At 42.5% G+C, this 25,200-nt stretch overlaps 1 protein-coding gene across 1 annotated transcript; it reads left to right on the top strand.

Annotated features, from left to right (window-relative positions):
• The first annotated feature begins 1,257 nt into the window (after nucleotides 1-1,257).
• LOC311077366 (uncharacterized protein) lies at nucleotides 1,258-24,514 on the top strand. Its single transcript, XM_084105780.1, has 5 exons — nucleotides 1,258-1,297; nucleotides 1,871-1,985; nucleotides 8,288-9,767; nucleotides 19,512-19,608; nucleotides 24,211-24,514. Exons 2-4 carry the CDS (start codon nucleotides 1,928-1,930, stop codon nucleotides 19,579-19,581), a joined length of 1,608 nt encoding a protein of 535 aa, XP_083961906.1. The 5' UTR covers nucleotides 1,258-1,297; nucleotides 1,871-1,927; the 3' UTR covers nucleotides 19,582-19,608; nucleotides 24,211-24,514.
• The last annotated feature ends 686 nt before the right edge of the window (nucleotides 24,515-25,200 follow it).

Here is a 25,200-nt window from a genome sequence, read left to right as displayed (position 1 = left end):
GGGATAGCTTACATTAACGTTACAGCACCTGTTATCGTTGACGTTAGCTCACTTTAAAGTTAATAAAAACCTTTTCTACTTTACCTCTCTGGATCTTTGGGGAATCTATGAAATGCTAGTTGATTGGTTGTACACTGGTAGTTGTTGCAGTTGATGGCAGAACACTGTTTTCTTTGTTTCCAATTATTTCCAGACATAATGTTAATGCTGTACAGTAGTTGTGCTAACGGTAAAGCCGTTGGTTCAGTCCAAAATGGCGGCCGCGCTACCGAAGCGCCACCTAGTGGCTGTTGTCAAAACTGCAACGGAGTTTCGCCTCTTGTTACTTCTATACTCTTTGGCTCAACCCAGCCATGTGTCTGTTTCTCAATTGTTTGACGGGCGTAGTAACAATAACTAGGGGGCGTGGCTTTTGCGATATATTTAAAAACTCAAAACTCATTTGAAGATATCAGGAAATATTTTACAATGGAAGTCAATGGAAGAATATGACTAGTCAAAATAGTATTATAGATATCTTGAATGTATTTTATGACTAGTCAAAATTGGAATTAAGATATCTGGAATTTGAATTTTGACTAGTCATAAAATACATTTAAGATATCTACAATACTATTTGTAGATATCTTAGGATATCTGGAATTTGAATTTTGACAAGTTAAAACTAAATTACGACTAGTAGAGCCAGGATTATTTAATGCTAATACAGCTTGCATTAGTAGCAAGGACAGTCTTGAAGAAATAAGAATGGAGCTGCCGCATGTCCTTGTTTTATGCCCGGGGTATTTGCTGCATTTTTTTATTTACTTTATTATTTACTTTATTTTATTATGATTGCAAACAGTACAGAGATGACAATCATGACAATCATGGTATACAATGGTATACAATTTTGTAACAAATTTATAAAAAATATGTACAAAATGTAACAACAATATGTACAATGTCATCTGAACATACAGAATAAAGGAAGAAGTTAGCAATGCGTAACTAACTAAAACAAAGATAACAAATAAAATAAAGGAGAAAAGAAAAAAGTTGATAGAAAAAAACATTTAAAAAGGGTAAGATTTAATTTTAATTTTATACATTTTAAACATCATTTAGTGTAAACCAATTAAAGTCATTACAATTTGAAATTGTTTTAATTGCTTACTTATTTACTGAGGATTAAATATTTGGCGCGTCTTTGATCATCCACCGTTGGCGGCCGATGACGTCACCGCGCGCGCCGTCTCTTCCGTCATTGGGTTTCAGCGTCGATTCTTCTGAGGAGAGGAGAGGAGAGCAATTCACGGTATTTCTCATATTTACACTCCATCACACACACTTTATACAGTTTGATTAAGCGACAGGCTCATTTCTGTATTGTTTTCATCGATCACAGCGATACTTGTGTGTCTTTTCTGGCGTCTTCCTACTGAAATAAACATTTAGTGCAGCAGCAGCGAGCATGAGGAGAATATGTTGAGTTCATTCAGACCTGAGAGATTTTGTGGTCGTTTGTGTGATTGTCTCGTCAAGTCAGATGTCAAAGTCAGTTTGAGATCAGTGATGGGAATTGATATGGGAATCAATCTCAAATAAATTAGGTGAAAATCAAATAATTCAAAAATCAAGTGTCATACTGGAACAGAGACTGCTAAATGCTTTACATTGAGCCTATAATGAGCCACATGAGACATTAAATTAATACTAATAAATATGAATAGCGTTTTACCCTAGGAACAATAGTGCAACTCTTTGGAACATAACTATTCCCTTAGTTCCCATAACTATTTGGAAAGTTTTATGATCATTTTTCAATTTCTGTGCATATTATTTATTATAAATGTATATAAATTCTGTGCGTTATTTTCATTTTAGGAAGCATCAGGAAGAGCTGAAATCTGCAAAGACTGAGTTTATTAAAGACGACAGTGAGAACATGGGTGATCCAGAACCCTGCAGAATGAAACACACTGAAAATCCTGAAGAACAAAGAGGTTGGTGTTTATTCTTCATTCATTCATGATGCTGAAAAACATTCATGTTAGAAACATTCAAGCACTTCATCACATTTAGATAAACAGTTCAACTATGAAATGGTACAGACTGTTCTGGGTTTTTCTTCAACAAATGGTCAGTAAAGGGAGGTTTGAGAAATGTTTATATTGATCAACATCAGATCTAGGGTTGCAAAGGGGCGGAATATTTCCGGTAAATTTCCATGGGAAGTTAAGCTGGGGAATTTTGGAAATATTCATTACCACGGCAACCGCTTGCGCGTCCACTCTGAAAGTAACTGTACACATAAGTGATGGATAGATACATTATTTAAGGTTATTTCTATTCGTTAGAATATTGATATATGAACTTGTTGTCAAGTAAGCCCCGTTGCAAGCATGTGCGTCTCTCTAAACTTTCAGTGTGCTGCACTGCTCTAGTTGACTTCTGCGCCTCCCCCGAAAATATCACGTTAATTTTGAAAATGTAATTCCTTTTGTGGATCCTCTTAGTCTTTCTTCATGTTTCTTTGACAAATATCAGTGTCTCAGTCTCACGCACGCTGCACGCGAGTTAACCACGCCTAGGCTACTTATTTACATGTCGCGGTATAGACGGAATAAAAAAATCTGTTACGTTTGACATTTTCTTCCGTGGTAACGATATATACCGTCATACCGCCCAGCCCTACTTATGTGGTAAATAAAGTTATGCTAGCTTATTTAGCATCTAACTTATCAGCTTGCTATCTACTAGATGAATACATTTGTATGTGATATTTGCAATTTAAACATTTAATAAATACAGTACAGGCCAAAAGTTTGGACACATTACTATTTTTAATGTTTTTGAAAGAAGTTTCTTCTGCTCATCAAGCCTGCATTTATTTGATCAAAAATACAGAAAAAAATGTAATATTGTGATATACACTCACCTAAAGGATTATTAGGAACACCTGTTCAATTTCTCATTAATGCAATTATCTAATCAACCAATCACATGGCAGTTGCTTCAATGCATTTAGGGGTGTGGTCCTGGTCAAGACAATCTCCTGAACTCCAAACTGAATGTCAGAATGGGAAAGAAAGGTGATTTAAGCAATTTTGAGCGTGGCATGGTTGTTGGTGCCAGACGGGCCGGTCTGAGTATTTCACAATCTGCTCAGTTACTGGGATTTTCACGCACAACCATTTCTAGGGTTTACAAAGAATGGTGTGAAAAGGGAAAAACATCCAGTATGTGGCAGTCCTGTGGGCGAAAATGCCTTGTTGATGCTAAAGGTCAGAGGAGAATGGGCCGACTGATTCAAGCTGATAGAAGAGCAACTTTGACTGAAAAAAACACTCGTTACAACCGAGGTATGCAGCAAATAGGGGTGTGCCATATCATACCGTCCACGATAATACCGGTATAAATTTTTACATGATAAAAAAGTGTCATATCGCGATATCACTGATATGGCGCATTACGTTCCCTTGCACGCACAACAACAACACCTGTCTGAGCGCGAGAGCAGCAAGTCAGCCTCCAATGACGATTTAGTACCTAAAAAGGAGCTACTTCAAAAGTATTTTAATAATTCCCGCAGGTCTACCACTTATAATGCGGGAAATTCCCCCGCAAACACTGATTTTACCAACCGCGTCAGTGTTCAGCGGTGCCGCGTCTTCTCTCTCTCGCTCTCAAAATGGGTTGCACAAGTCAAGCGTCAATACCACACTCTTGTGTTTAGCAGTCAGGACATGACGGAATCTTTTGTCACTTGCATCGTAACTAAAGTTTAGCATTTTCACTTCTTTTTAAGTGTCATCAGTTTAAACATTTGCGATTTTAAACTACTCTCGCGCGCTCTCTAAGAGATGTTTACTCTGCGTGCATACATACAGTAAAGCCGTCTCACAAACAGCTCGCGAGTAACAAAAGTTATTTTTCGCGGATTAAATCGCTTTAACAGGGGAAAAAACACGCAAAATTGTGTAAAAATTCCGGTCATGGTTAGTGTATTCGTAAACAGTCGGTTATGTCTGAAATAACCATAAAACGCGCGTGACAGTGTGACAGACAGTATAACAGTAATGGATCCGGGCACTAGCTCTAAAAGTGACAGCAGCCATATGTGTCTGTCATTAATGTTGTCGTCAAAACAACAAAAGATAGCTTTCATTGTAAGGAATCAGAATTAATAGCCTATGTATTTAATTTAGTCAGGACTCAGGACTAGTGTTATTTTACATTTGATTACCTTATTCACTAGTATCTGTAGTATTTCTGAATAGTGTTAGACGGACCTACTCAAAAACTTTTATCTTTATTTGTATCTTTATTATTTTGTATATATTTTTTGCTACTTTTTTCAATTTAATTCAAAGATTGAAATCAAGCTTCCTTGTGTTGTGTAAACTCTTAAAAACAAAATTACCCAATTGTAAAAACACAATGAGTGAGCAAACATTTTGGTGAGATAAATGTAATAATAAAAAAAGAAATTCTAAATTTTTTTTATATCGTCATAAATATCATTATCGCAAATATTCTTGAAATATCGTGATATAATTTTGAGGCTATATCGCCCACCCCTAGCAGCAAAGCATTTGTGAAGCCACAACACGCACAACCTTGAGGCGGATGGGCTACAACAGCAGAAGACCCCACCGGGTACCACTCTCCACTACAAATAGGAAAAAGAGGCTACAATTTGCACAAGCTCACCAAAATTGGATAGTTGAAGACTGGAAAAATGTTGCCTGGTCTGATGAGTCTCGATTTCTGTTGAGACGTTCAGATGGTAGAGTCAGAATTTGGCGTAAACAAAAAGAGAACATGGATCCATCATGCCTTGTTACCACTGTGCAGGCTGGTGGTGGTGGTGTAATGGTGTGGGGGATGTTTTCTTGGCACACTTTAGGCCCCTTAGTGCCAATTGGGCATCGTTTAAATGCCACGGCCTACCTGAGCATTGTTTCTGACCATGTCCATCCCTTTATGACCACCATGTACCCATCCTCTGATGGCTACTTCCAGCAGGATAATGCACCATGCCACAAAGCTCGAATCATTTCAAATTGGTTTCTTGAACATGACAATGAGTTCACTGTACTAAAATGGCCCCCACAGTCACCAGATCTCAACCCAATAGAGCATCTTTGGGATGTGGTGGAACGGGAGCTTCGTGCCCTGGATGTGCATCCCACAAATCTCCATCAACTGCAAGATGCTATCCTATCAATATGGGACAACATTTCTAAAGAATGCTTTCAGCACCTTGTTGAATCAATGCCACGTAGAATTGACCCTTCGCAGGGAGCTTGATTGACAGGCGATCTAACCAATCATAATCCGCCATCCGCCATTTTGTCTGACAAAGCAGTCAGGAGAGATAGCAGATTAACATGGGAGAATTTGAACTTGAAAAACGGAATGTACTGACGCCTTTCCGCGGTTAAAACAACATTCCTTCTTATGTTCATTCATGTTTATTTGATGCTATAAATTAACTAGAAGGAAGAGATGATCGGTTTACGAGCAGCTTTAACTGATGCTCTACAGCGATCTGTCAGACACATTTAAGAGCCACAAAACGGTATGTATCGTTTAAATTTCTTTTAAAAAATGACCAAATTTGAAAGGTAAGACTTTGTTTAATATGTCTAATATCAAAAGTAACCGAAAAGTAACCTGGTCTGTCCTGTCTGTCAGCGTGTTGTCAGTCTCCTCTCTGCTCCGCGATGTATTTTTCACTGCGTGAAAACATGGTGTGGCGTGAGAGCAGCGTAGCTTGTCGGGCATAGCGACAGTAACTAAGGGGGGCGGGTCTTTGCGAAGGGTCAATTAAGGCAGTTCTGAAGGCGAAAGGGGGTCAAACACAGTATTAGTATGGTGTTCCTAATAATCCTTTAGGTGAGTGTATTATTACAATTTAAAATAATTGGTTTTCAATTTATTATACTTTAAATTATCATTTATTTCGGTGATGCAAAGCTGAATTTTCAGGATCATTACTCCAGTCTATCAAATGATCTCTTAGAAATCATTCTAATATGATTCATTATCAAAGTTGGAAACAGTTCTGCTGCTTAATATTTTTTCATAACCTGTGATACTTTTTTAGGATACTTTGATGAATAAAAAAAGAAAAAGAAAAAAGAAAAGAAAAAAAAAAGAAGCAAATGTTTTCAAGATGGAAATCTTTTATAACAACAATATACACTACTGGTCAGTAATTTGCGGTCAGTCATTTTTTTTCTTTCTTTTTTTTAAATAAATCAATAATTTTATTCAGCAAGGATGTGTTAAATTGATAAAAAGTGATAATAAAGAAGATTTATATTAATTTTTTTTTTTTTTTTTTGAATAAATGCAGTTCTTTTTAACCTTTTATTCATCAAATATATTAGGCAGCAGAACTGTTTCCAACACTCATAATAAATCAGAACATTAGAATGATTTATAAAGGATCATGTGATTGACTGGACGTCACATGTGACACTGAAGACTGGAGTAATGATCCTGAAAATTCAGCTTTGCATCACCGAAATAAATGATAATTTAAAGTATAATAAATTGAAAACCAATTATTTTAAATTGTAATAATAAATCACAATATTAAATTTTTTTCTGTATTTTTGATCAAATAAATGCAGGCTTGATGAGCAGAAGAAACTTCTTTCAAAAACATTAAAAATAGAAATGTGTCCAAACTTTTGGCCTGTACTGTATATTTCCCCATAATATCATCAAAACTTAATTCACTTTGTTTAGTCCACAGGCTCAAATGTGTGCTTTCAATAGTCTTGTGCTTTGGGCTTCTGTACATGTGATGGAGGCATGCACAGTGCCAGTAGGGGGTGTGGTCTCAATAGCCATGCAGTAAGCAGTGTGCTATGTGCATGGGTTTGAGGAATGGCATGGATATTCAAGTGTATTTGAATGGCATCTGTTTGTTTTAGTCAAGATTATGTTAAAATATACTTTCCTCAACTATATTTAAGTTCCCTATGAAGAGCCAACCTTCAACTTTGAAAATTCCCAGTTTATTCCCGTTTATTCCCTTAAATTCCCATTAATTCCCATGGAAAGTTTCCATCTTTAAAAATTCCCAGAATTTTGCAACCCTAATCAGATCAAGCTAAATACTATTTTAACTGATAAATAATCAATTTATAAAAAGGCATCAAATTATCATAATATTGTATAACTAGTGGTGGGCATAGATTATTTTTTTTAATCTAGATTAATCTCACTGTAATCTTGGAATTAATCTAGATTAATTTAGATTAAAATGGCTCATTTGAATTCTGCCGAAGGCATTCAGAATATGTGTGCTACCCAAATAATGACTAAAAGGCTGTTTACACCTGGCCACTTCATGCGTTTTCTCAGATGGGATAGCTATCCGATCGTGAAGAGACCAGGTGTAAATGCCCTCCGAAATGCATTCAAGACGGATTTGAATTCCGATCGCTCAAACCACTTCAGGTGGTCTGGGCCGCATTCCAGACAAAACTGGACAAGTGTAAATGCATCTGGTTGTTGAAACCACATAATTATATAAATTGTACTCCTCCCCAAAATACAAAAAAATAAATAAACGTGTGAGAGCGTGTAATAGGCTATATGTAATGTTATAGCCAGATATAACACGCGCGTCACCGCAGATGATGAGCATTCATTAAGCCAACGTGCAAACTAACGCAAATCAAAGTGAAAGTAAGTCACAGACGCTTAACACACAATCATCATCATTAAAAGTAAAGAAACGAAATGATCTTAGCAGGGCTGTTGCCGCTATCTCTTATTGAGGTCTTTGATTTTCAAATTAGCTGATGATCAATAAAATGCAGCTGATATCTGTTGCTTTCGGTGACGTGCACTCCATTAAATCTGCATATTGCGCGGGAATTGAAGATCGGATTTAAATCCGTTTATGTGACACATTTATGTGACCAGGTGTAAATTAATCGTTTTGTTAAATCAGATAGCTATCCGATCTGAGAATCTGAGAAATACATTTTCCCTGAAGCAAACCCGGTGGCTTCATAGCTGCATCCATGTTAGCACGTACGTTTGATGTGGTAATTTCACAGTAGGCATACACACAGGTTCGAAGCCCCCTACAGTGCACTTCTGCTAGGTATACACGTTAATGCAGCACGTTAACACCGATAACGGCCCACCACTATTTATAACAGTTGTCTACTTTCTACTATTACTTTAGGGCTCACTTTCATGTCCTTTCAATTTATATTTCTTTCAATTTTGATGTTCTTAAAATTTTATTTCATACATTTTTCTTTCATGTCAGACCTGATGGAAGTGAAGGAGGAGAGTGAAGAACTGAGTGAAGTGAAGGAGGAGAGTGAAGAACTGAGTGAAGTGAAGGAGGAGAGTGAAGAACTGAGTGAAGTGGAGGAGGAACCTCATGTCAAACCTGGAGAAAAACCTTTGAGTCGCTCAAAGACTAAAAATACATTTTTAAAGAAAACAAGAGCCAAGAAATCTTTCACCTGCTCTCAATGTGGAAAGAGTTTCACACGCAAAGATGGTCTTGAGCGCCACATGAGAGTTCATACTGGAGAGAAGCCGTTCTCATGTGATCAGTGTGGAAAGAGTTTTTCATACACATACAATCTTGATGTTCACATGAGGATCCACACTGGAGAGAAGCCGTTTAAGTGTGATAAATGTGGGAAAGATTTCAGTCAATCTGCAAACCTTAAAGAACACATGAGGATCCACACTGGAGTGAAGCCGTTCTCATGTGATCAATGCGGCAAAACATTTCTTTGTTCAGCAGCCCTGAAGACACACCTGACAGTTCATACAAAGGAGAAGCCACATTCATGTTCTGTGTGTGGAAAGAGTTTTTCACGGCTGCAAACTTTACATGCACATGAGAAAGTTCACACTGGTGTGAGAGAGTACATGTGCTTTGAGTGTGAGAAGACTTTTATTACAGCGAACAGTTTAAAACTGCACCAGATAATTCACACTGGAGAAAAACCTTACAAGTGTTCACACTGTGACAAGAGATTCAGTGTTCCAACAAATTTGAAAACGCATGAGAGGATTCACACTGGAGAACAACCTTACAATTGTTCACACTGTGACAAGAGATTCAGTCGATCATCACATCTGAAAACACATGAGATGATCCACACTGGAGAGAAGCCGCCCACGTGTGATCAGTGTGGACAGAGTTTTGCTTTCATAAGTGCCCTGAAGCGACACATGAGGATCCACACTGGAGAGAAGCCGTTTAAGTGTGATAAATGTGGGAAATATTTCAGTCAATCTTCACACCTTAAAGGACACATGAGGATCCACACCGGAGAGAAGCCGTTCTCATGTGATCAGTGCGGCAAAACATTTAGCTGTTCATCAGACCTGAAGACACACCTGACAGTTCATACGAAAGAGAAGCCACACTCGTGTTCTGTATGTGGAAAGAGTTTTTCACTGCAGGGTAATTTACATAGACATGAGAAAACTCACACTGGTGTGAGAGAGTACATGTGCTTTGAGTGTGAGAAGACTTTTACTACAGCGAACAGTTTAAAACTGCACCAGAGAATTCACACTGGAGAAAAACCTTACAAGTGTTCACACTGTGACAAGAGATTCAGTCAGTTAGCAAATCTGAAATCACATGAGAGGATCCACACTGGAGAGAAGCCGCACACGTGTGATCAGTGTGGAAAGAGTTTCTCTTTTAAAACTAAACTGAAGCGACACATGAAGATCCATGCAGTGGATAAACCACATCACCACAGTCTGAGATCACAGTAAGTAGTTTATTTTCATGTGCTGAGCAACAAAGTCTCTTCTGTGTAAGTTAGACACACATCACTCTATAGCCAAATCTCTCCTCTCCACCTATAGCTGGTGTGTGGTGAACACAGGACACTTTGTTGATTGATATCTATTAACTTGCGCTCTCTGACAGTAGGTGGTGCTCATGTAAAAGCAGAAATAAAGCACTATACAGGGCTCTAGACTGCGAGTAAATGGAAATTAATCCATTATAAAGCTTGGAAGAGCCAGGACATATTTTTAAATATAACTCCGATAGTATTTGTCTAAAAGAAGAATGTCATACACACCTAGGATGAGTTGAGGGTGAGTAAATCATGGGCGCTGACTTGGAAACGTCTTGGTTAAGTATTTAACCCTCGTTCCCTGAGTAGGGAACGGAGACGTTACGTCGGATGACGACGAATGGGGTTTCGCTTAGAAAGCCTATCATCTTCGAGTATATAAAATGAGCCAATGGCAAAGAAATGCCATGGGTCTGCGGAATTTGCATAGCGTAACTCCGCCCCACCCTGGGGGTATATAAGGAAGTGCGCTGGCAACATGCAGATATGTCTTCGCTGAGGAGCCGAGACTGAACTCAGGCGTTCCAGCGGTACAGCGGAAGTGTCAGGGAGACGTAACGTCTCCGTTCCCTACTCAGGCAACGAGGGTTACATACGTAACCGAGACGTTCCCTTTCGTAGTCACTCCGAGTTACGTCGGATGACGACGAATGGGGTTCCCAGTGTAATCACGCCACCTCTCGACTGTCTTCCAGTGCCCTGCGTAAGTCTGAGCTCCCTGTCGTGAGACTGGCATGGACGAAGGACTCCTACTTAACACAGGAATACCAAGGTACACTGGGAAGCATATCTCAGTGGAAATATGCAATTATGCCCAGCCCGAAGGGGGGGACTTGGAATACACATATGAACCCGGGGGGTTGCATATGGAGGTGTCATATCACTGGGGTGTCCAGCCGCAGGTGGAATATTTCAACCCCAGGGGTGGCAAGGTGGCTTGCCAAGGGAAAGACACATGCTCAGAGAGGCTTACAGTGGAATACACATGTGGGGGTCGCCCAGAGGGGGAACCATGCACATGGAGGCACCTAGCCAAGTGCGAAAGCTGCCGGTGGCAACTCTGGCGTTGACGTCGTCAGTGCTGGAGGAGACTCAGGGCTTATTAGGCTCACCTGAGGAGAATATCGCACGTATCCCGTCTGTGGAGAGGAATGGCGAGCAAGCGAAGACACCTGAGCATAATCTCTTATCGGCTAGTTGAAGCGAGTACATGAGAAGAAACTGGCTCTACTCGGAGATTGTAGAATCTAGTGAATGTGTTAGGTGTCGCCCAGCCTGCAGCTCTGCAGATGTCTGTTAGCGAGGCGCCATGCGCTAGAGCCCAAGAGGATGCCACACTCCGAGTGGAGTGGGCCGTCACACCAAGGGGGCATGGTCGACCCTGCTGCTGGTATGCCAAAGCAATGGCGTCCACTATCCAGTGAGACAACCTTTGCTTGGAGAGAGCCTTTCCCTTCAGCTTCCCACCATGACAGTCAAAGAGCTGGTCTGAGGTCCTGAAACACTGCGTTCTGTCAACGTAAGCACTCCGTTGACAGGAGTGCGCGTACTGGACAGAGCAGTGCCAAGGCTGGGTCTGCCTCCTCCAAAGGCAGCGCTTGCAGGTTCACCACCTGGTCTCGAAAGGGTGTGGTGGGAACCTTGAGTACATATCCAGGCCGGGGGCTCAGGATCACGTGAGAGTTAGCTGGCGCCAATTCCAGGCACGCTTCGTCAACCGAAAATGCCTGCAGGTCCCCTACCCTCTTGATGGAGGCCAATGCAACCAGGAGTGCTGTCTACATTGACAGGAACTTAAGCTCCACTGATTGCAGAGGCTCAAAGGGAGCACTCTGCAGGGCAGTTAAAACCACTGAGAGGTCCCAAGAGGGTACGAGGGGAGGACGAGGAGGATACAGTCTCCTGGCTCCCCTCAGGAACCTGACGATCAGGTCGTGCTTTCCCAAGGACTTACCATCAACTGCGTCGTGATGTGCGGCAATGGCGGCAACATACACTTTCAGGGTGGAGAGAGACAGTCTTCGCTCCAACCCTTCTTGCATGAAGGAAAGCACGACACTGATGGGGCATTTCGTGGGTTCTAGATTTTTAGAAGAACACCAGTTGACGAAGAGGTTCCACTTCAACGCATAGGCATGTCTCGTGGACGATGCTCTAGCGGAAGTGATGGTAGCCACCACCGCTGGTGGTAGGGTACTCAAACCTGCCTCGTTCCGTCCAGGAGCCACACATGGAGGTTCCAAAGATCGGGACGAGGGTGCCATAAGGTGCCCCGTCCCTGAGAAAGCAGGTCCTTCCTCAGAGGAATTGGCCAGGGAGGTGCTGTCGCGAGGAGTACTAGTTCTGGGAACCAGGTGCGGTTGGGCCAATACGGGGCAACCAATATTACCTGCTCCTCGTCCTCCCTGATCTTACGCAAAGTCTGCGCAAGGAGGCTCACTGGGGGAAACGCATACTTGCGGAGTCCCTGCGGCCAGCTGTGCGCCAGTGCATCCGTGCCGAGCGTGCCCTCGATCAGGGAATAAAACAGGTCGCAATGGGACGAGTCGTGGGAGGCAAACAGATCTACCTGTGCATCCCCGAACTGATCCCAAATCAGATGAACCGACTGGGGATGGAGTCTCCATTCTCCACCGAGAGGCCGAAGCCGAGACAGCTCGTCGGCCGCCTGGTTCAGGTCTCCCAGCGATCTCCGCTCTCATAACAGGGGCATTGCCACCGACCATAGTGAAGCGGACTCCCCTGAAGCGGGGAGGAGACCACGCGAACTGAATCGTGTAGCTGAGCCTGATGGTCCTCGCGACCCAGCGGGACAGCCTGGGAAGCTCTAACCAGGCTTCCAGGAACTGTACCAGCGGGGTCATGCAGACCACAGACGTACCCTCGGTGGTGCAGCGAGGCGGAATGACCGGCCCAGGCGTGGGTGGCATAGCGGCACGGTGCGGGGGCACGGTCATTAGCCTCGTCCTGCCAGAGGAGGCCAGGGGAGGACCAGCGTCCCACGGGGGCGTGCTCTGGCAGGGAACTGGCGACAGAGGGGGACGAGAGTGGCGAGGCTCGTGAGCGGCGCACACTGTCATCCGCGCACTCTGTGTGCTCAGAGATGGGGAAGTGAGTTCTTTAACCACATTAGGGTGCTGCCCGTCGTGGGACGAGCAGCGGGAGTGGGACAACCAAGGATTCTCCCCCGGCCCTCCACCGGGGGAAGGAGCGGCCCTGCTACCGTCTACTGGAAAGAACTCAGCGCCATCTCTGAGCAGCCCATCTCAGGAGCGCCGCTTGGCCTGGCGTTTAGCGGGGCACGGGGCGGGAGAGGGTTGTGGCGGCCAGGTTGAGCTACAGATGTCTCTCCTGGACCACGTAAGTGGACATCACCTGACCCAGGGAGCGTGCGGTCACCTTCGTCGCTCGGAGAGCAAGGTCGGTGGCGGCACGCAGCTCATCAAAGAGCCCTGGGTCAGTCCTCCCCTCGTGCATGTCACGCAACATCTGGGCCTGGTAGACCTGGAGTGTTGGAGAAAACCAATCGTCCAGCCGCGAGCGCACCGGACCAGGTGGCGGGGACCACTCAAGACCGATGGCCGCGGCTGCCCGGAAAAGCATGGCCGTCATCTCAGGATCAGACCCGGGCAATGCTGGGACACCCGAAGGTGGCAGCACAGCCGAATCCTCACTTCCCAAGGACTCCTGCCCACCTTGTGATGCAGCGATCGACATCACATCTTCCTCTGGAGCGCCAAATGAGACCCGCGTCAAGTCAGAGGACTGTACAGCGGGCTCATTTGAAACACTCGCGGGTTGCACGGCACTAGAGGACGGTGTGGAGCGTGGAATAGTCGGCGCCACACCGTAACCCTCAGGTCACCCTGGCCGCCAGCCGAAGTACCAGCTCTCTTGGAGCTCATTGATCGGGGTGCGGGTGAGGGGACTCTACCATGAAGGTCATTGAGTCTTGACCGCAACCGTGCGATGGGCATGTTCCCGCAATGGGAACATGACTCATCCACAAACGCTGCCTTAGCGTGCTCAATGCCCAGACACACAAGACAGCGATTGTGCCCATCAGAGTCAGAAATGAATAGACCACAACCAGAAGTGCACGGGCGAGGCATCTTTAAAAAGACCTGCCGCGTGCAAGCTCTTTTAGAAAGGAGATTTCTCCGCAAATGCTGAAGCGACCAGGGAGAGAACACTCAAACATTGGCAAATCACTGCACAGATAAGCAGGGAATGTGCACTCGCTGGAACTCGCTGTCACACCAACACTTGGAGAGAAGCTCGTTCGAAGAGAAGAGATGAATCTCAGGATTGACTTGTGGAGTTGAAGTACATCAACTTGGCTCCGAAGCAAAAACATATCTGCATGTTGCCAGCGCACTTCCTTATATAGCCCCAGGGTGGGGCGGAGTTACGCTATGCAAATTCCGCAGACCCATGGCATTTCTTTGCCATTGGCTCGTTTTATATACTCGAAGATGATAGGCTTTCTAAGCGAAACCCCATTCGTCGTCATCCGACGTAACTCGGAGTGACTACGAAAGGGAACCAGGAGAACCATTGTGGTTTGAATGAACAAGTTCATGAAGTTTTAAGTTTATAAGGCTTTTAAGTCCACAAATCACCAATATTCCCTGTGGATTTAATGTAGTAATGCTAACTGTAACCATGGTATTGTGGCAGAAATAGACAAATGTTTTTACATTATTCATTTCAGGGTTCATACATCAAGCACTAATCAAGAACTTTCAAGTCCTCCACACTTTTTCCAGCACTTTTCCATTTTAATGTTATTTTTAATGTGATGACCAAAACCATGATTTGTTCATCCTTAAAAGATTGTTAAACTAAACTTTGATTGTTAAACCATTTGTAAAACTAAATGTTTCAAAGTGTAGGAAAACAGACCGAAGATTTAAAACTACAGTTATACTTAAGAGTAAAGAGAATGGAATATTCACTGGAATATATATATATATATATATATATATATATATATATATATATATATATATATATATATATATACATTGTCAGAAAAGTAAACAAAACAACGAATACATCATTGCAATTACCAAGTCCATCTCATCTGGCATGTTATTAGAATTACTGATAATGTTTCAGAACTCATCTCTGTTTATATGTGTCACGATTAATGTCTGTGTTCCCCTGTCTCATTCTTAGTTTAGCAGTTCCCCGTTATGTTGATTAGTCTTCTCAGGTGTTTTCCATTAGCCACGCCCCCTTGTTATCTTGTTTAGCTTGTCTGTCTGTGTATTTAAGCCCTGTGTCTTGTTTCAGTCTTTGTGAGTTCTTAATGTTGTATGTTGGCTGTTCCTGTATTGCTGTCTGAGTTTATTATCTTTTGAGTTTGTGTAATAAAACCTGCTGCAATTGGATCCTGCTTCTGCATCTGCTTCAGCTGTCAGCGTAACAGAAGAACTCACCATTTATGGATCCAGCAGTACGCGTCCTTCAAGATGTTTTGGGATCGGCTCACGGCGATAGTGAAGGAAAGCCACGATCTGTTTGAGTTTACTGAGAAATTTTGTGAGCTAGCTACAAACTGTGATCTGAGTGATGAAACTTTAAAAACTGGTTATATAATCGGAGCCGGATGCGTCGATCCTCGACCACTCCCCGATCTCTCGGGGCTGGACTGGAGAGAAGCAGTTGCCATCTGCTGGGAGAGTTTTACTCCCAAGTATGCTCTACATTCACCCAGCCCAGCCAAACCTGCTCACACTGTCAGCCCAGGCAAACCCACATTACCACTCCCTGCTGAGCACCGTATCCGTTTCGGACCAGTGGCTGAGATCACATGGCCCAGAGCACGAAAACTTATTTCAAACAGTGCTGATCTGGTGTCTAAAGTGTTTGACCCCGCTTGGATATCCGTCCGGGGAGCTCGCAGGTCTGCTCCACGTTCCACCAAAACCACCGAACCAGTCATTTACCCAGTCGAGCCAGAGCTTCACGTCAGTCCTGCCGAGCCAGAGCTTCACGTCAGTCCTGCCGAGCCAGAGCTTCACTTCAGTCCTGCCGAGCCAGAGCTTCACGTCACGCCCGCCGAGCCAGTGTCTCTGGACAAGATGGCCGCCACCGAGCCAGAGCTTCACGTCAGTCCTGCCGAGCCAGAGCTTCACGTCACGCCCGCCGAGCCAGTGTCTCTGGACAAGATGGCCGCCACCGAGCCAGAGCTTCACGTCAGTCCTGCCGAGCCAGAGCTTCACGTCAGTCCTGCCGAGCCAGAGCTTCACGTCAGTCCTGCCGAGCCAGAGCTTCACGTCAGTCCTGCCGAGCCAGAGCTTCACGTCAGTCCTGCCGAGCCAGAGCTTCACGTCACGCCCGCCGAGCCAGTGTCTCCGGACAAGATGGCTGCCGCCGAGCCAGTGTCTCTGGACAAGATGGCCGCCGACGCCGAGCCAGAGTCTGTGATGATCCTGTCCAGCTCAGAGCCCTCTTCGCCGCTGGTCCTGTCCAGCTCAGAGCCCTCTTCGCCTCTGGTCCTGCCCAGCTCAGAGCCCTCTTCGCTGCTGGTCCTGCCCAGCTCAAAGCCCTCTTCGTTGCTGGTCCTGCCCAGCTCAAAGCCCTCTTCATCACTGGTCCTGTCTAGTCCTGACCTGCCCTCATCGCTGGCCTCGTCCAGCCCTGACCCGTCTTGGCCACCCGAAGGGTCCTCTCCGTCGTGGCCACCCGACAGGTCTTCTCCGCCGTGGCCACCCGACGGGTCCTCTCCGCCGTGGCCACCCGACGGGTCCTCTCCGCCGTGGCCACCCGACGGGTCCTCTCCGCCGTGGCCACCCGACGGGTCCTCTCCGCCGTGGCCACCCGAAGGGTCCTCTCCGCCGTGGCCACCCGAAGGGTCCTCTCCGCCGTGGCCACCCGAAGGGTCCTCTCCGCCGTGGCCACCCGAAGGGTCCTCTCCGCCGTGGCCAACCGAAGGGTCCTCTCCGCCGTGGCCACCCGAAGGGCCCTCACCGCCGTGGCCACCTGAAGGGCCCTCACCGCCATGGACACCCGAAGGGCCTTCTCCGCCTTGGCCACCCGAAGGGTCCTCTCCGCCGTGGTCACCAGCTCAGCCTGCTTCACCATGGCCACCTCCTCAGCCTGCTTCACCATGGCCGCCTGAAGGGTCGTCTCCGCCCTGGCCGCCAGATGGCCTGTCGTCTCCGCCCTGGCCGCCTGAAGGGTCGTCTCCGCCCTGGCCGCCTGAATGGTCATCTTCGCCTGCACTGCCTGCTCCGCCCTGGTCGCCTGCACTGCCTGCTCCGCCCTGGTCGCCTGCACTGCCTGCTCCGCCCTGGTCGCCTGCACAGCCTGATCCGCCCTGGTCGCCTGCACAGCCTGGTCCGCCCTGGTCGCCTGCACAGCCTGATCCGCCTTGGCCTCCCGTCTTGCCGCAGTCTCCAGGTCCTCTTCCACTCCACGGGCCTGGCCCTCCATCCCACCCCCGGGTCCGCCTCCGCTCCACCACCCTCCTGAACTATTGTTTTGTTTTGATGGGCGTCGGGAGCCGCCCATAGAGGGGGGGCTATGTCACGATTAATGTCTGTGTTCCCCTGTCTCATTCTTAGTTTAGCAGTTCCCCGTTATGTTGATTAGTCTTCTCAGGTGTTTTCCATTAGCCACGCCCCCTTGTTATCTTGTTTAGCTTGTCTGTCTGTGTATTTAAGCCCTGTGTCTTGTTTCAGTCTTTGTGAGTTCTTAATGTTGTATGTTGGCTGTTCCTGTATTGCTGTCTGAGTTTATTATCTTTTGAGTTTGTGTAATAAAACCTGCTGCAATTGGATCCTGCTTCTGCATCTGCTTCAGCTGTCAGCGTAACAATATGACACATTAGTTACAGTTTCTGTTTTCATAGACGTTAAATGTAGGTTTTAAATCCTTCATGTTAATCTTCTATGAACAATGTAGATTAATGTAGAATAAACAAATGTATATTTTAGTCAGAATTATTGCTCTTCATCAACTTGAGGTCCTGAAGCTCGTTCTGTAAAGTTGAACAGAGACTCACTCGCTCTCGGGACAAGCATTTAAGGAAAATGGAAATACACACATCGTAGGGATGCACCGATCCACATTTTTTCACTTCTGATCCGATCCCGATACCTGAATTTGGATATCGGCCGATACCGATACTATTCCGATACCAGAGCTGTGTTTGCTTTAATATTATTATTATCATTATTGTTTATTTTATATGACAGGAAATCCTGTTAATAGGAAAAATCCCATTCTGAAAACAAATGCAACTGTAAGGGTTTCATGATTGTCATGTCAATATTTATTACATTTCCAAAATGTCAAATACTTGAGTCTTGAAATATAAGAAAAGTGCAAGTGTAAACATCTTACACGCACACACTATCTAAGGGTGATCCTCGCTCCGATGCGGTAACTCTCTCTCGATGAATGCTCGATCAACATCAGCATCTTGCAAACAGACAAGCGGATTTTGCCTCAGACGCGCGTCAATTTTGCTTCAAACTTTTACTTTTTACATGCGTCAATTTTTCTCTGGGCGCGCGAATGGATTCAAAATATTCAAGCGTCCGGTAGACGTGGTAGACGCGAATTTGACGCACTATTCGCGTTTGGCATGAACGCACAGTAACGTGGTGCTTTTTTAAATGTTTGATTGCGTTCGTTGTGTTGTACGACGCGAGGGAGCTTCAAAGAGCTCTGAATTACGGCTTTGCAAACATTGCATTTTACTGTCTTGCTCTGCGGTGTTTACAGTGTGAAGTATTTCCACACAGCGGACGTTGTTGGCTAGCCGCAAACTGCGGAATGGATTTCCTGAGCGGGGGCATGTCTCATAACTCTGAGTCTCATTGAGCCGCGCCTCCGTTCAGGAAATCCATTCCGCAGTTTGCAGCCAGCTAGCACACTAGCCGGCGGGAATCACTTTTGGAGTCATTTCAGCAGACAACGTTAAAGCGCAGACATGACTCGTGGATATCGGATATCTCCGCAGGTTGGATCGGGAAAATCCGATACGTGAATTACGCTGGTATCGGTCCCGATACCGATACTGGATCGGATCGGCCCCATCCCTACACACATGACTTTCTAATATTTACTGATAAAGGATATAACCATTAAATATAAGAATGTGCCTCAAAAGTCATTGAAATTACATTTATTTCAATCTCTACATTTAATAAACTACTAGTGAGTTTTTATCACAGCTTGTAAATGTTTTAAATGAATGTGTATGTGTGTGTTTTGTAATGTATGATTTTATTTCTGTCAAGCTGTTGGTGAAAATAAGAGCTTGTTCTTCAGTGATTTTCCTGGTTAAATAAAGGTTAATAAGTTACACAAAGGGAATACCACATCAGAGTAAACAACACATGCATCTGAACGATGTGTTAAACTGTATACTTAAGAGTTTATTTGAAGCGCTGAATATGAAGCATTTTCATGTTTAGGAAAACTTGGCTTGTGTTGTTTCAGCACTAGATGATTTATGTTAGTTTTGTTTGTTGTGTTGTTGTGGCTTCGACAAAACCTGATAATCTTAAGTTACATGATCAAGGTCACTATATTTTTAACATGTGATTAGCCTTAGTACTTAGTTCAGAGTCTGAAATATTGATTATTCCTCTTTCGTCATGTCTGTAAGTAATGAAACTTATTTGTTTTCAGCAGAACTGCCAGAAAGCATCTGGAAGGAGAGGACGGAGAGAACGCCAGTGATCCAGAACCTGCAGAATGAAACATCAAGATACTGAAGAACAAAGAGGTTGGCAGTGTTTCCCACAGAATTAGACTCTATTTGCGGTGGTGTGGTGTTTGGGGACCGGGGACCGGGGGGGGGTTGGTTAAGTTAAATATATCATATAAAAATAAATGATATATTAGAGCTGGGCGATTTTTTCCCCTAAAAAAATCTGCGATTTTTTTATAAAAAACTCGATTTACGATTCGATTCGATTTTTCTCCCCCCATTTAAAACAAAATAACTGTGAACTGTAAATATATTTTAAAAATATATATTTATACACATTCAAACACAGGCTCACACACACTCACACATTCAAAAAGACTCACACACACAGATTCAAACACAGACACACACTCTATGGAATGCCAAAGCTGTCAATATTAAAAATAAATAAATACATAAATAAATATACAAATACATGTAAAAAAGAATAAATAAATAAATATATAAATAAATAAATATACATAAAAAAGCAAAAAAACGAAAATAAATAATTATTTATACATTTATTTCCTTATTTATGTATTTAAGGGTTAGGGTTGAGGCCACAGTGACACCCTGTGGCGAAATACAATAAGTATAGCTCACTGACGTTGATGCGGTCTGTGACTGAATCTTACTGTGTGACATGGATAGGCTACTCTTTATTCCGGACATGGCCGTTGAACATCGTTTGTCTGGATTTGTAAAATGTCCTGGGCTAACAAACATGAAACAGGGACTCTGAAACGGAAGCGCTAGATATTTTCCATTTTTCAGTCAGAACTCACGGAAAGGAAGCAGGGCACATATAAGTTAGGCTACAGTGAAGTCGACGCAAGCATATTGACCAATGCTTTGGAAACGAGACCATTGCATTTTAAATATAATTTGCCGACGTGTGTTATCATATCAGACAAACACAGTAACTAACTATAAAGTTTACTCTTCTCACAGTTCACCGACCACTTTCGTGCATTTATTTTTCGGGAGAAACTGATGACTCACAGCCACAGGATTCTCTGAACTGCGGCGCAAAGATCTCGTTATAGTAACTGTTAGATCAAGATCAAGATTAGTTATAAAGGTTTTTAAATGACCAAACACACTCACATACACATTTTTGAGAATCGGAATATCAGATAGTTGATGACATGGTAAGCAAGTTTGTGAATATTTTGAATAAAAAAAGGAAAAGGAAATAAAAGCGATACATCAGAGTTATTGTGGCTGCGGTGTGTCACGTGACAAATATGACGCGTCGCCATGGAAACATTAAGGGGGAACGTTCTAAAATAACAGTCGCCTTGAAAAAACTCACTATGGGAGTCAGTTAGAATATTAAAATTAAGCGTGAAAGGGTTAAAATATATGCATAATAAATGACGCTGGCTTATCTTTTTTACTAAGCAAGTTATCAGTGTGTATTGTTCATTGATGGTATAAAGCAGTGGTTCTCAATTCCAGTCCTCGTGACCCACTGCTCTGCACATTTTGTATGTCTCCCTTATTTAACACACCTGAACCAGATCATCAGCTCGTTAGCAGAGACTCCATGAACTGAACTGAGTGTGTCAGATAAGAGAGACATACAAAATGTGCAGAGCAGTGGGTCCCGAGGACTGGAGTTGAGAACCACTGGTATAAAGTTAAGCCCCCTTAACAATTTCACATGCCCCCTCAGTCATTTCATCCTGCAGCCGGGCCTGCCCAGGACATTTTACAAATCCAGACAAACGATGTTCAACGGCCATGTCCGGAATAAAGAGTAGCCTATCCATGTCACACAGTAAGATTTAGGATTTTGACCATATACCTCGCAGTCACAGACCGCATCAACGTTAGTGAGCTATACTTATTGTATTTCGCCACAGGGTGTCACTGTGGCCTCAAACCCTTCGATGACATGGTTGCGCTTACTCTGAGCTCGATTGCTCTGTCTGAAGTAAACCACCCCCTCCTCATTACCCTACGCAGGAAGAAATAAATGAATAAATAAATAAATGTAGAAATACATAAATGTAGAAATAAATAAATGTAAAAATAAATAAATGTATAAATGAATAAATGTAGAAATAAATAAAAGAATAAATAAATAAAAATGGAAAAAAATAAATAAATACATAAATAAGGAAATAAATGTATAAATAATTATTTATTTTAGTTTTTTTGCTTTTCTATGCATATTTATTTATATATATATTTATTTTATTTTTTATTTTTTACATTTATTTGTATATTTATTTATGTATTTATTTATTTTTAATATTGGCAGCTTTGGCATTCCATACACTCACACACACTCAGACCCAAACACAGACTCAGACACACACAGGCTCACACACACACACACCAAACTGGACCTGGAGGTGGACACACACAGACTCAGACACACACACACGCACACCTGGAGATTGAGGTGGACAAAAACCAACACACACCAACCTGAACCTGGAGATAATAATAATATAATGTCTAGTCTGGTGGCTGTGATATGAACCTACCAACGTCCGTTGCAATGATTTTTGGAATGACTGATCGCGAGAGGAACAAATTACGTTTTAGTCGCATAACATCGGTTAATGGAAACGCCGTCATTTCACAATAGTTGTAACGTTAATTGATATTTAGAAAAAAAAAAAAAACGCAAAAGTTTTGCGCGAATCTGTAATGAAACGCGACCGCGCTTAACATCTAGACAACTTCTCAGAGTTATGTTGAGCAACAGTGTTCATTATAGGGCTGCATCTAACGATTATATTTGTTGTCGATTAATCTATCGATTATTTCTTCGATTAGTCGACTAATCTAACGATTATTTTTCCGGTTAATCGAATGATTATTTTTTGGATTAGCTGATTTATCCATTGGCAAACTTTACAATAAATAAGTACAACAATATATCAGCTGTATTTTGAAGAGGGTAGTGCATCTGTATATTATTTTAACATGAAATCTATGAATGACGACAAAAAAAAATGTATTTCAGAAAGGGTAATTGTCATTTTATTATGAAATATGCGAACAGGAAGCATTTTAAGCTTTATTTTTAACTAATGGTACTGTTTCATAAAATGTAAGATACAGTCACAGGCCTATTTAGGAAACGTGTTTAATATAGTCTGTTATTAATTACTTTAGTGGGAGTATGATTTACTCAATTAACTTGTCCGAAAATGCACTTGTGTTTATCTGCAAAAAGGTTCACATACACTAGATTGCAGCCTAGGCTACTGTTAACGTAAATATAACGTTAGTCGTTTGTTTTTAAAGTCTACATTAGAGACCTGCGCGGGACGGATTTCTCCCTTAATAATTTCTAAAAAGCTCAATTCTTCGCGATCTCACAAATCTCTGTTATTATAAATGAAACTGGCTGCACAATTAATCTTTCATAATATCTACACTTTGTTTGCTATAATCAGATGATTTGCCAGTGTGCAGAATTCAGCACTGAACAAAAAGTCAACTTTGAGCGGTGAGGGGATTCGTAAATGCATCTGATTTGCGTTCAAGAAATCAACACATCTGTCTGTGATTGGCTACATTGTTCAACGCTGCAAACATGTTATAAATAGATAGAGACTCTGGCCTGTAAATCGTTTCTATTTTGTTTGTTATTGTTGCTTTTGTGCAACAGATGAATGACAATTTATTTGTTTATAGATGTTCAATTTATAGATAATTCTATTTTGCGGGAGTCTCGCGAATCGTTTTATTCTCCCGCAACCAGCACACACACACACACACACACGGGTGCATTACCGCCCGCGCCCGCACTCGGCCATCAGATCCATATTTCCGTGCCGCACTCTGTTGCGCTGGGTCCCGCGGGAGTGCAGGTCTCCAGTCTACATGTGCATAACTTTTAAAAACCGTAGTTTAAAGTATTCCCATACTTTGGATGATCGTGGTCTGTCATTTTCACCATGAAGCTGAAGCCGCCATTACTCGATATTTAAACGTAAATAAATAATGTGACGCGTCGACGCATTTCATGCGTGTGGACGTATTTTCATAGTCGACGTAATCGATGACGTCGACGCGTCGTTGCGGCCCTAGTTCATTATACTAACCATTCAACTCCGGATTGATTCTGGAATCTTCGCTGGGGGAATAAGCATTAAGCACCGGCAACAATCCGCCCTCTACATGCTCATGTTTTGATTCAGATCGTGCTATAAGAGAAGGAGGGGCTAGTCGTGCCTCCATTGTCAGTTTGTGAGAGAGAGGGGGGGCAAGCAGCGCGAATAAAATACAATTTTACCCATATTAAATAGTTAAAAAATCTGAATCAATCCGTGGCGGTCAGCGTTGATATGTGGCGGGCCGCCACAAATTAATGAATGTATGGGAAACCCTGGGTTGGTGTTTATTCTTGATTCCTCATTCATTCTTCATGATGAAGAACATGCTGATGCTCACCAGATTTACATTGTTTCATGATCAAACTAGTTATTTATAACACAAATCATCTTCATGACATTAAAATAGATCATAATCGTGCACAGCAGTTGTTGACCAGATTTGATGAGATTAAAATGACTATTGAACTCATCAGTGATCTTGACTTTGAGCTTCACTTTTCATTTCACGTTTGTCTCTCATTTGAAATCTCAGATGATTTAATGTTTCTTTTAGACGGACGCGAACGAGAAAGGAAAAATGTGTGTAAATGTAAATGTAAATCAAGTCTGAAGAATCTCATGAGGATCTGCAGCGGAGAGAAACTTTACACATGTGATCAATGTGGGAAGAGTTTCACTCGGGTCTCACTTTCATGTTCAGGAGCTGAAGAAGAGGCCGTAACACTTTCAACAGAGACATGAATCTGATATTAATTTTAACTCATTCATTGTTTTTCAGCGATCAGTCTCTTTAGTTTTAATTTTTATACATTTTTGTACTTCATGCTATGATTGATTAAACTCATTATAATGTTATCAACATCTTGTTGTTATTGTCAAATTTTATTTTCTGCTGATTCTTCTGGGGCTTCCCAGCAAACACAGAACGTTCCCCTAACGTTAGTTTTTGGTTCTTGTCTCTTTATTGGTTTGGGAACTAAATAATATTCTAGGAATGCTCTTTTTTTTTTTTTGCAACAATAAAATAATGTTCCCAGGAGGTTGCAGGATAGTTATTTTTAACAACATAGACATTTTTAATATTAACATAGAAATAGTGACCAAATATAGAACATTCACCAATGGTTATTGTATATATAGGGCTGTCAAACGATTAATCGCAATTAATCGCATCCAAAATAAAAGTTTGTGTTTACATAATATATGTGTGTGTATAGAGTATAATTATTTTCTATATATAAATACACACACATGCATATATATTTAAGAAAAATGTGTTATTTATATATAAAATATTTATATATAATATAAATGATATATAATATAAATATATATACACAGTATATACATGCAAATATTTCTTAAATATATACATGCATGTGTGTGTATTTATATATAGAAAATAATTATACACCATACACACACATATATTATGTAAAAACAAACTTTTATTTTGGATTTATTTTGATTAATCGTTTGACAGCCCTAATATAAATATGTAAACTAACTTTACAATTAAAATGCTGCAGATGTTTTTGTATAA

Source organism: Abramis brama, assembly GCF_963993115.1.
Source record: "Abramis brama genome assembly, chromosome: 1".
NCBI classification, from domain to species: domain Eukaryota; kingdom Metazoa; phylum Chordata; class Actinopteri; order Cypriniformes; family Leuciscidae; genus Abramis; species Abramis brama.
The sequence above is the reverse complement of the archived record's forward strand: the minus strand, read 5'-3'. Positions and strand labels throughout refer to the sequence as shown.